The 12,038-nt window shown below is 41.8% G+C and overlaps 1 protein-coding gene and 2 long non-coding RNA genes across 4 annotated transcripts; all 3 read right to left on the bottom strand.

The window, feature by feature from the left end:
* Positions 1 to 3,480: 3,480 nt before the first annotated feature.
* Positions 3,481 to 4,698, bottom strand: LOC127914547 (uncharacterized). Its single transcript, XR_008088831.1, has 3 exons — positions 4,583 to 4,698; positions 4,357 to 4,432; positions 3,481 to 4,280 (listed from the first exon to the last, which is right to left on the bottom strand). It is a non-coding gene; the product is annotated as an uncharacterized LOC127914547 (long non-coding RNA).
* A 505-nt stretch (positions 4,699 to 5,203) lies between these two features.
* gipc1 (GIPC PDZ domain containing family, member 1) lies at positions 5,204 to 11,303 on the bottom strand. Its single transcript, XM_035760882.2, has 7 exons — positions 11,087 to 11,303; positions 10,197 to 10,713; positions 9,903 to 10,088; positions 9,426 to 9,606; positions 9,097 to 9,209; positions 8,930 to 9,011; positions 5,204 to 7,218 (listed from the first exon to the last, which is right to left on the bottom strand). The coding sequence occupies exons 2-7, from the start codon at positions 10,494 to 10,496 to the stop codon at positions 7,067 to 7,069; spliced, it is 1,014 nt and encodes a 337-aa protein (XP_035616775.2). The 5' UTR covers positions 10,497 to 10,713; positions 11,087 to 11,303; the 3' UTR covers positions 5,204 to 7,066.
* Positions 7,235 to 8,919, bottom strand: LOC127914546 (uncharacterized). 2 transcript variants are annotated; one of them, XR_008088830.1, is made up of 4 exons: positions 8,411 to 8,919; positions 7,914 to 8,305; positions 7,584 to 7,877; positions 7,235 to 7,534 (listed from the first exon to the last, which is right to left on the bottom strand). It is a non-coding gene; the product is annotated as an uncharacterized LOC127914546 (long non-coding RNA). The 2 variants fall into 2 exon arrangements; XR_008088829.1 differs by having other exon boundaries at positions 7,235 to 7,877.
* Positions 11,304 to 12,038: the final 735 nt, after the last annotated feature.

Genomic DNA, 12,038 nt, shown 5'->3' with positions numbered 1-12,038 from the left:
AAACTGTTAGGGCCTACATAAAGCTGTCTCAACAGCAGAGCTTTCTTTTCAGCACCATGGAGTGAATCCTTACTACTGCTACACCTGGCTGTCATCTGAGCTTTGTCTGGCAGTGAAACAGATAAAGCAGCCTCATTTATTGCCTTTAAAAAAAAACATAGCGGTTATAGCTGACTTGCTTAAACAAATGTAGTTTATACTGACAATTGAGATGTACAAACTATTGCATAAGGGGACGACAAGTGGATAAGAGGCAAGCCATAATTTCAATTTAGACATTCATGAGCTAGGACGGACATAGTCCATATAACTATTTGTTCAGCACTTTTGAAATGTAAAGCGACAGAATTCAGGACATGGGCCATTTTTACAGTGTTCTCCCTGTACACCAAGTCAGAACCATAGGATAAATAAAGGGGCCATATAAACAGACAATGAAAGCTCTTACAATATTCAATGATACATTTCTCTAAAACAGGTTATATGCTACATGTGCACCACCAAGGCAGAACAGTAGGGTAAATCTTCAACGTTATATCCACTATCAACAAAAAACACTATAGGCTGGGCAGCACCTCCGACTGGCGAGTTGATCTACAGCTATTAATTTGGTCTCCCATCCAGGGTTTTAACCAAACTCTGCTTTTCTATTTGCCACTGACTACTACCAATGTGCTATCATGCGAATGATTATTAAGAGACCTATTAATATCTACATATATGCACTGTTGCAACCTAAGTCATTCCAAAGCATACGTTTAACAAAGCAAATTAAATGTAACCATACTTTAAGTCATATATCATCAATGATACTATTTAGACATATATAGCATTTAAGTCAGCTATTGTTTCAATTCAACCCAGGGTTTAACTGAGCCCTGAATTCTGATTGACTGAAAGCCGTGGTATATCAGCCCGTATACCACGAGTTTGACAAAACATTTAGTTTTACTGCTCTAATTATGTTGGTAACCAGTTTATAATAGAAATAAGGCTCCTCTAGGGTTTGTGATATATGGCCAATATACCACGGCTAAGGGCTGTGTCCAGGCACTTTGCGTTGCGTTGTGCATAAGAACAACCGTTAGCCGTGGTATAGTGGCCATATACACGACACCCCCTCAGGCCTTATTTCTTAAATATAGTCCTCTACACACCACACCTCCTCAGGGGTTATTGCTTAAATAGACAATACATATTGGCCAAGGATTTTAAGCTGTGGTTGATTTCAAATGCAATCTTCAAAATAATCATTGATATTGGATTTAAGTCTCCATGTCAATCAAAAACCTAAGTTAAAAGATAGTATCAAATCAAACTTAATTCAAAATGCATTTAAAGTTTGATTAGATTTCCTCCTATTCTTTAACTTAGATTTGTGAATCCAACATATGCATTTTTTCTTTGAAAACAAACTGGAATTTGTTGACAAACAAACAATTCAATATTCCTTTTGCAATAAAGTAAATAGCCTATTAACTTGTCAACAAGTTAAGAAAATGATTTGTTGGATTCAAGTCTCTTGCATAGGCAAGATGCAACAGATGTGTATATACTGTATTTTATACCATATGAGATGAGTAATGTAAGATTTGTAAACATTATTAAAGTGGCGCTATTTAAAGTGACTAGTGACTAGTGGCCAATGATTTTAGTCTGTATGTAGGCAGCAGCCTCTTTGTGTTAGTGATGGCTGTTTAACAGCCTGATGGCCTTGAGATTGAAAAACAGCTTCTATTGGTCCCAGCTTTGATGCACCTGTACTGACCTCACCTTCTGGATGGTAATGGGGAAAACAGGCAGTGGCTCAGCTAGTTGTTGTCCTTGATGATCTTTTTGGCCTTCCTGTGACGTCGGGTGCTGTAGGTTTCCTGGAGGACAGGTAGTTTGCCCCCGGTGATGTGTTGTGTAGACCGCACCACCCTCTGGAGAGCCATGTGGTTGAGGGCGGTGTAGTTGCCGTACCAGGCTGTGATACAGTCCGACAAAATGCCCTTAATTGCGCATCTGTAAAAGTTTGTGAGGGTTTTAGGTGACAAGCCACATTTCTTCAGCCTCCTTCACCACGGTCTGTGTGGGTGGACCATTTCAGTTTGTCCGTGATGTGTACACTGACACCTTCTCCACTACTGTCCAGTCGATGTGGATAGGGGGGTGCTCCCTCTGCTGTTTCCTGAAGTCCACGATCATCTCCTTCGTTTTGTTGATGTTAAGTTCAATCTTGGTTTCATCAGACCAGATAATATTGTTTCTCATGGTCAGAGTCCATTAGGTGTCTTTTAGCAAATTCCAAGCTGGCTGTCATGTGCCTTTTACTGAAGGAGTAGCTTCTGTCTGGCCACTCTACCATAAAGACCTGATTGGTGGAGTGCTTCAGAGATGGTTGTCCTTCTGAAAGGTTCTCCCATCTCCACAGAAGAACACTGGAGCTCATTCATAGTGACCATCAGGTTCTTGGTCACCTCCCTGACCAAGGCTCTTCTCCCCCAATTGCTCAGTTTGGTTGGGTGGCCAGCTCTAGGAAGATTCTTGGTGGTTCCAAACTTAAGAATGATGGAGGCCACTGTATCTTACAGTGCACCTTCAATGCTGAAGAAATGTTTTGGTACCCTATCTTGTGCCTCAACACAATCCTGTCTCAGCGTTCTACAGACAATTCCTTCAACCTCATGGCTTGGTTTTTGCTCTGACATGCACTGTTAATTGTAGGACATTATATCAACAGGTGTGTGCCTTTCCAAATCATGTCCAATCAATTGAATTTACCACAGGTGGACTCCAATCAAGTTGTAGAAACTTCTAAAAGATGATCAATGGAAACAGGATGCACCTGACCTCAATTTCAGGTCTCATAGCAAGTGTATGAATACTTATGTAAATAGGGTATTTGTTTTGTATGTTTAATACATTTGCTAAAACCTGTGTTCGCTTTGTCATTATGGGGTATTGTGAGCAGATTGATGAGGAAAAAAATATAGCGCATAGAGCATAGTGATAACACATGAGGAATTCAACAAACTTCTGGCTGTCTTTGAGTGGGTGAATAAAGGTTGAAATCACATTGATCAACATCTCAACCAAATATTATCCACATTTCAACGTTGAAATGACGTGCTGTGTCCAGTGAACTGTATGCAGTAAACATGGTTGTTTTGGGGATTCAGACCGCTAAAGGTTGACCGTGGCAAAAACTTCCAGAACGTGGGATGCTGAGCCAAGCATTTAGAGGCTGTATATATTCCATCCCAGGACTAAGATTAGTATCAGTACAATTACAAATTAAATCATAGATGTGAATCTCAAACATTGATAAGCCATATCAAATTCCCATTGTGTATTGCATTCCCAAACTGTCCTACTATTGAGGGCTGAAGGGAGTGATTAGATGCATTTACTTTTGAGGTAGTAGAAACAGGACGTTGGTTATTACTGCATTAGAACACCATTTATACACCCACATTAACACTAACCAGGGAAAAATACATTTGATTTGAGATGCATGTATTTTCTGAGGTGAGAACAGGACCTGATTACACACCTATAAACACACAACACTCCAGGGAGTGATTAGATGCATGTATTTGAGGTGAGAACAGGACCTGATTACACACCTATAAACACACAACACTCCAGGGGGTGATTAGATGCATGTATTTTCTGAGGTGAGAACAGGACCTGATTACACACCTATAAACACACAACACTCCAGGGAGTGATTAGATGCATGTATTTGAGGTGAGAACAGGACCTGATTACACACCTATAAACACACAACACTCCAGGGAGTGATTAGATGCATGTATTTGAGGTGAGAACAGGACCTGATTACACACCTATAAACACACAACACTCCAGGGGGTGATTAGATGCATGTATTTTCTGAGGTGAGAACAGGACCTGATTACACACCTATAAACACACAACACTCCAGGGGGTGATTAGATGCATGTATTTGAGGTGAGAACAGGACCTGATTACACACCTATAAACACACAACACTCCAGGGAGTGATTAGATGCATGTATTTGAGGTGAGAACAGGACCTGATTACACACCTATAAACACACAACACTCCAGGGGGTGATTAGATGCATGTATTTGAGGTGAGAACAGGACCTGATTACACACCTATAAACACACAACACTCCAGGGGGTGATTAGATGCATGTATTTTCTGAGGTGAGAACAGGACCTGATTACACACCTATAAACACACAACACTCCAGGGAGTGATTAGATGCATGTATTTTCTGAGGTGAGAACAGGACCTGATTACACACCTATAAACACACAGCACTCCAGGGGGTGATTAGATGCATGTATTTTCTGAGGTGAGAACAGGACCTGATTACACACCTATAAACACACAACACTCCAGGGAGTGATTAGATGCATGTATTTTCTGAGGTGAGAACAGGACCTGATTACACACCTATAAACACACAACACTCCAGGGAGTGATTAGATGCATGTATTTTGAGGTGAGAACAGGACCTGATTACACACCTATAAACACACAACACTCCAGGGAGTGATTAGATGCATGTATTTTCTGAGGTGAGAACAGGACCTGATTACACACCTATAAACACACAACACTCCAGGGAGTGATTAGATGCATGTATTTTCTGAGGTGAGAACAGGACCTGATTACACACCTATAAACACACAACACTCCAGGGAGTGATTAGATGCATGTATTTTTTGAGGTGAGAACAGGACCTGATTACACACCTATAAACACACAACACTCCAGGGGGTGATTAGATGCATGTATTTTCTGAGGTGAGAACAGGACCTGATTACACACCTATAAACACACAACACTCCAGGGGTGATTAGATGCATGTATTTTCTGAGGTGAGAACAGGACCTGATTACACACCTATAAACACACAACACTCCAGGGGGTGATGTGTTTGTCTCTCTAAGAAGAACATGTTTCCATTCACAGGTGAACACCAACTCAGACAGCCTGTGCAAAATATCAGCTTGACTACGACCTGACGTTAGTTCATTTTCTTGCCCCACTAAGGAAAATGACAAAATAAAAAAAAAAAAAATAAAGATTTTGCACTTTTTTCTGCTAAACAATCTGACATAATATAGTAATATGAATTACATGTAGGGAAATATTTCCTGTTGAAGAGTCCAAGGCAACATTTGTGTATTCAACTGAGGGAAAGACATGGAAGACATCTGATTTCATAATCTTCCTCATTATTATTGCCATTATAAATCAGACATTGTAAGAGAAAGCCATACAAAACAATGTCCTCAGTATTCCAGTGCCTATTATCAGTATTTTATGACAGTAACCATCTAGATATACTTCAACAGCATTGAAAGACAGAAAAACAACCAAACAATTTACTACAAAAATATGTTGTTCATTCAGAGATAGACTATGGAAAAGATAAAACCCCAAAAAGTTACAAAACAAAATATTTTCTATGTTGAGTAATTATTTTCTATATCTTGGAACTTTGACCCATATTGTATGTTTTTGTTTTTTATTCATCTATAAAGAAGAGTCACTAAAAGCCAGATGACTTTGCAGAAAGTAGTTTGGTTTGATAATGACATCATTCTGTTCCTATGGTAGTGTCCAGGTTCTTTCCTAAAGTAACAGTGTTGGACTTGGTCCTTCATTTCATTGCAGAATTGCATAATGGTGCATTTTCCTTTCATTACTTGACCGCTCTATGACTTATGTGCATAACTATTTGGCTCCTTCATATTGAGACTGTCTGGTCCCTAAAAAATGCAGTCTATTGGAAATGCCAATGCTTTTGGCATGGATATCAGTTTTCATTTTTACCACCAACTCAATTAAAACAAAGAAAATTCCTCATCAGTTACACAACTCTTTTTCATATAAAACACCACTCCTTTAAAAAAATCCTGCAAAAACATTTCTTAAAAAATAGAAAAATAAAGGCTCACAGTCTACCAATAAGTCAATAGGTTTTTTAAAATTTTTTTTTTCAAACATGTATTTCAAATTCTTGAGTATTCTTGTAATACTGTAATATAACACTGTTTTTCTTAATACTGGAGTTTCCCTGGCAAAGGGGACCATTTAAATATTAACCAGACTATCTTTGGTAACAGACAGATGTGCTACAAGTAAAGTGCAGCTTGTTTCTATACCTTATTCACTTCAGAAAAACTGAGTGATTGTAGTTTGAACCATAGAAAAAGCTGCAGCTAGTTTTGTAGTGACAGTCTACGCATTGTGAACCTTCAGCAGCCAAAACACTCCTTCAATAGTGACACTCAACAGCACATAAACCAAAATAACTCACAACGAGGAGACAAACAATAATAGCACGGGCTAATAAGATGTTTTTTCTGACCATGCGATTTGACCAGGACATTCTGGGCCTGAGCATCTCAATACACCTTTCTCTGAACAACACCGCACAGAACACAAATACTGTAGTCCAGTTCTATGCACCAGTGCTATGTAGTGAGTAACTGCTCCAGTGAAGTACAATGCACTTTTCTTATATTTTCTACAGTGCAGTGCAAGACAGTGCAAAGTGGGGGAGGGGGATCACAGTTTGTTTGAACTCAAAACTTCAAAAGGTAGGTAGGTGCATGTAAGCCGTGGTCCCCCTTCTCCCACTTGTTGTTCTCGGGATTGTTCCTCAGAGGACTAGTGGAACAAAGACCTGGGCGTTAACATGTGACGTGTTCAAGGTCAGGAAGTGTGTCCACAACCACAAGACCTGGAAGAAAATTGAAAAGCACTTGCTGTTTGAACACAATAACGTATTGCACTCAATAGTCTGAGTCTGATGAGTGTTTTCAGCCTGATCGAGTGATCAGAGCTAGTGATCAGAGTCTTCTATCCTCTCCCATACACTCTCTCTATCCTCCCAAAGAGTCTCCCCCAAAAGTATCCCAACAAGAGGAGTAAACTCCACGTAAAAAATAATAAGTACACAGAAAACAATAAGTAAATCACATGATGGTAGTGTGGTATTTTCTAGTAGTTCTGTTTGTTGCAGGTTGGAGCCTCAGCATTCAAAACCACAGGTTGTTCCCCTGCTCCCTCCGGTTACAGCCGGCCGACCTTGGCGTCCCCGATGGCACCCCAGACGTCAAAAACAAATTCATCCGGGAAGGCGAAGTCACCAAGAGTCTCGTCCAACGCCTCGGCAAACTCATCTGGGTTCTTTTTGTCCTTCCCCAGCTCCACCATTGTAGCAGCTAACAGTGAGGGGTCAACCACAGCACAACAAAGTAATAGGGAGTTAAATAGTTAACCAAATAGCTACCGAGACTATTTGCATTGACCCTTTTGCACAAACTTTGCCTCATCACATACGTTTATTATTTGTCACTTTATTCCTAGTCAAATGTACACATCTACCTCGTACCCTGCACATCGACTCAGTACTGGTACCCTGTGTATGTTGCCAAGTTATCCTTACTCATTGTGTATCTATTATTACATGTTTTACTTTTCTATTATTTCTATCTCTGCATTGTTGGGAAGGGTAAGCATTTCACCATTAGTCTACACCTGTTGTTGGGAAGGGTCCGTGAGTAAGCATTTCACCATTAGTCTACACCGGTTGTTGGGAAGGGTCCGTGAGTAAGCATTTCACCATTAGTCTACACCTGTTGTTGGGAAGGGTCCGTGAGTAAGCATTTCACCATTAGTCTACACCTGTTGTTGGGAAGGGTCCGTGAGTAAGCATTTCACCATTAGTCTACACCTGTTGTTGGGAAGGGTCCGTGAGTAAGCATTTCACCATTAGTCTACACCTGTTGTTGGGAAGGGTCCGTGAGTAAGCATTTCACCATTAGTCTACACCTGTTGTTGGGAAGGGTCCGTGAGTAAGCATTTCACCATTAGTCTACACCTGTTGTTGGGAAGGCATTTCACCATTAGTCTACACCTGTTGTTGGGAAGGGTCCGTGAGTAAGCATTTCACCATTAGTCTACACCTGTTGTTGGGAAGGGTCCGTGAGTAAGCATTTCACCATTAGTCTACACCTGTTGTTGGGAAGGGTCCGTGAGTAAGCATTTCACCATTAGTCTACACCTGTTGTTGGGAAGGGTCCGTGAGTAAGCATTTCACCATTAGTCTACACCTGTTGTTGGGAAGGGTCCGTGAGTAAGCATTTCACCATTAGTCTACACCTGTTGTTGGGAAGGGTCCGTGAGTAAGCATTTCACCATTAGTCTACACCTGTTGTTGGGAAGGGTCCGTGAGTAAGCATTTCACCATTAGTCTACACCTGTTGTTGGGAAGGGTCCGTGAGTAAGCATTTCACCATTAGTCTACACCTGTTGTTGGGAAGGGTCCGTGAGTAAGCATTTCACCATTAGTCTATTTCACCATTGTCTTGTTGGGAAGGGTCCGTGAGTAAGCATTTCACCATTAGTCTACACCTGTTGTTGGGAAGGGTCCGTGAGTAAGCATTTCACCATTAGTCTACACCTGTTGTTGGGAAGGGTCCGTGAGTAAGCATTTCACCATTAGTCTACACCTGTTGTTGGGAAGGGTCCGTGAGTAAGCATTTCACCATTAGTCTACACCTGTTGTTGGGAAGGGTCCGTGAGTAAGCATTTCACCATTAGTCTACACCTGTTGTTGGGAAGGGTCCGTGAGTAAGCATTTCACCATTAGTCTACACCTGTTGTTGGGAAGGGTCCGTGAGTAAGCATTTCACCATTAGTCTACACCTGTTGTTGGGAAGGGTCCGTGAGTAAGCATTTCACCATTAGTCTACACCTGTTGTTGGGAAGGGTCCGTGAGTAAGCATTTCACCATTAGTCTACACCTGTTGCTTACGAAGCATGTAACAAATAACATTTGATTTCAAGTGGCAACACACAAGTCACCACTTTGCTAACAGGAGCTGCATGTGTGAATCACATTCACACGTATACACACACCGTCTCCCTTACCCAGTTCACTGTCTCTGATGCCCATGTAACTCTCCAGGAGGTCATCCACTTTCTCTATGGCCTTCTCCTCAAACGCAGAGGGCTGACAAACAAATACACAAACATAGTCATGACCTGAAACCATGTTAACCTTATTAATGGCAATAGAAGAGCCAACACACACTCACCAGTTCCTCCACCGTGGCTGGGCCTTTGGAGCGTAAACGCAGGGTGCCCTTCCCTGTCCCCAGCTGGGTTCCTGAGCCAGCCCGGGCCCCTCCTGACCTCTGGCTGATCATGTCTACAGGTAAGGGAGACAACATAACATGTCAAAGGAGCATCAGGTTTCTAACCTCCTAATTATATATCTAGACAGTCAATGATAATATAAGAGCAATTAGTAAAAGGCATTCAAAGTTTGATAACTGCTGACTCATTCCTAAATATAATCTGTCACACCATAATATGATTCATAATTACTGTGTCAGCACACACAATCTCTCATACACAAACCCACCGAAGGCTTTCAAGGGCTCCACCATCTTGAGAACAAAGTCCTTCCCCTTGGGCAGCTCCTTGAGCATCTTGGCCACCTCGTAGTGTCGACAGCCAATGAGACTGTGGCCGTTGATGGACTCAATCATGTCTCCCACGTTGATGACCTGGATCTGATGGACCACGCTACCCTCCCTTATTCTCTGGAAGGGTCAGGATGAGACAAAGGAAAAATCCACCATTTCACACAATCAGACAATTTGGCAGTGGGCAACATAAACAACTCTATAATGTGCATAGGCAACTAACTAACATCTTATATTCAGTCTACTGTACATTCCACACTGTCGCTGCAATTGAGGCTCTGCGTTTCAAACGTTCCCATTTTGTTCTATTTTTAGTCCTCTGTGTGTGATGCTGGTGCATTTCCTTCCACTGCCAGACCTATCAGAGATGACAGACACAGACAACTGATTTCCTAGCCAGTAACCATGCCCACCTTGATGAAGGCGTATCCAGCTCCATTATCAGTGATGGTCAACCCCAGGGCATCCTCCCCCTTGAACACCTCCACCTCCTTCCTCTGGCCTTTGATATGGGCGAAAATAAAGTCCTCCAGCCCAATCTGACCCCCCAGTAACTTGTCCATGTCCACCTTGTGAGTGTTCAGAGTGCAGAACATCACCTGAAGAGTTAGAAAGTGAGTCAGTAAAGGGATAAACTGAAGCAGATCTCTCTCTCTCTCTCACACACACACACACACACACACACACACACACGTCATATTGTTCACCTCTGGTGGTGCGATCCCAAAGGCCTCTCCGATCTTGGTGTAGAGCTCTCGCACGTTGCTGAAGCCCTCGATGCGTCCCGTGGGGCTACCGTGTGCTAGCTGGGTGTGGAAGATCAGACGAGGTCTCAGGCTGGTGGGTGGGGGTGGCAGACCCTCCTGGGTAGTACCCTCCCCGAGCCCCACACCACCTCCATCCAGGCCGTCCATTCCTGGGACATTAAGACCCGCTCGGATCGGCTCGGCTTCCTCGTTCTCCACTAGTGGAGATGCTTTCTTCCTTCTACCCAATCCAAGAGGCATTTTTATCCTTCTGTCTGTCTGTGGAAGTGAACAGATGCTGCTTTGGTAGGTAGCCAAAGGTCCTGTCCAGCATAGGACTCTCTCTCTCAAGTCTTCTTCCACCTGATGATTCACCAGTGAACCAAAGCTATCTATTGATGGTGGTCGTTGTAGCTAGCTACTGCTGTTGTTGGGACAATAACTTCAACTGTATGGCAACTAGACATTCAGAGTGCATCTGTGAACAGATTGTGACAGGTTAGTTAAACAGTACTACCAAACCCCATTGCTGGTGCATCACATCACAATACACTGGAAGATAGCTTTCAAAAACGAGTACCAAACCGCCCAGGAGGTAACTTGCCAGCTAGCTTGCTCACCCTTAAAACACTTATTCTGCCTACTTGTCTTGCCATCAAGTTTACATGGCATTAGATAAGATGATAAACATCTAAACTTGAATCAGAGATTTCACTTAATTTGACACACCTATTTTTTTTTAAAAAATTGCCAGCTAGGTAGCTAATTTGTTTAGCTAGTTAGCTTGTTGGCTAACACAATATTAGCTAGCTGAGAATGAAGGAATATAGCAGTCAAGGTAAGCATCTTACCAGAGCTTTAGCTAACTCGCTGTACGAGGTGATTGATTCAAGCCAGACGTAGAATGGAACATCAAAACAATAGGTTACTTCTTGATCCAAAGGTTGTGAAAGTAAAGTTACATCGCATTTGAATCGCTAGTCTTGAGAGATACGCTAACAAGAAAATGAGAGGAAAGGATGATCTGATGGTATGTATGTTGTTCAGCAGAGGTGTTTTCATTAGATAGCACAGCCACAAAGTCAAATGACAAATATCGAGAGAATAAAAATGAAAACAAAAATGTGCTTTTTGGTTTTTATTTATGTTTTGGGGTTAGGAATAAGGTTAGCAGTGAGGTTAAGGATAGGTTTAAAATCAGATTTTAAGAAGAGCAATAGTAGAAACAGGCAGGATTAATACTTTGCAGCTGTGGTAACAATTGACGACTGCAGGGGTGGGACTTCAGCACTGTATAATGGCCTCCCCCACTATAGGATTCCTCTCCTCGTCTCTAGCTCTTCGATGCCCCCTACTGTAAGGCAGGTTTTTTCAACCCTCTGTCCTAGGATTTCCATTAGTCCTCCTGGCATGAATAATTAATCTACACTGCCTGTAATGCATTTTATTATCTATCTAGTATAGATGACAGACAGGCTTTTACTAAAAATGCTCAGCTTTTGATTCTAACTTGTAACAGATTCAGTTCCCATATGTCTCTCACTCCATTTAACCCCTGGATGTGGATGTGTGTTTTTCAGAGACAATCTGCTCCAGGTATAACAAAATGCACTCTGTTACAATGGTGCTTTGATCCCAATCCAGTTAGCTAGTCCCTAGTTGGCAAAATGTTTGCATGTGTAAAATAACTGCGTTGTTAAATCAAATCAAACTTTGACGCATGCTTACGAACCCTTAACCAGCAGTGCAAATAAACTAAAGTAAAAACAATAATAAAAAGTAATAATAACAAGGCTGAATACA

Source organism: Oncorhynchus keta, chromosome 32 (genome assembly GCF_023373465.1).
Source record: "Oncorhynchus keta strain PuntledgeMale-10-30-2019 chromosome 32, Oket_V2, whole genome shotgun sequence".
In the NCBI taxonomy this organism is placed as follows: domain Eukaryota; kingdom Metazoa; phylum Chordata; class Actinopteri; order Salmoniformes; family Salmonidae; genus Oncorhynchus; species Oncorhynchus keta.
The sequence above is the reverse complement of the archived record's forward strand: the minus strand, read 5'-3'. Positions and strand labels throughout refer to the sequence as shown.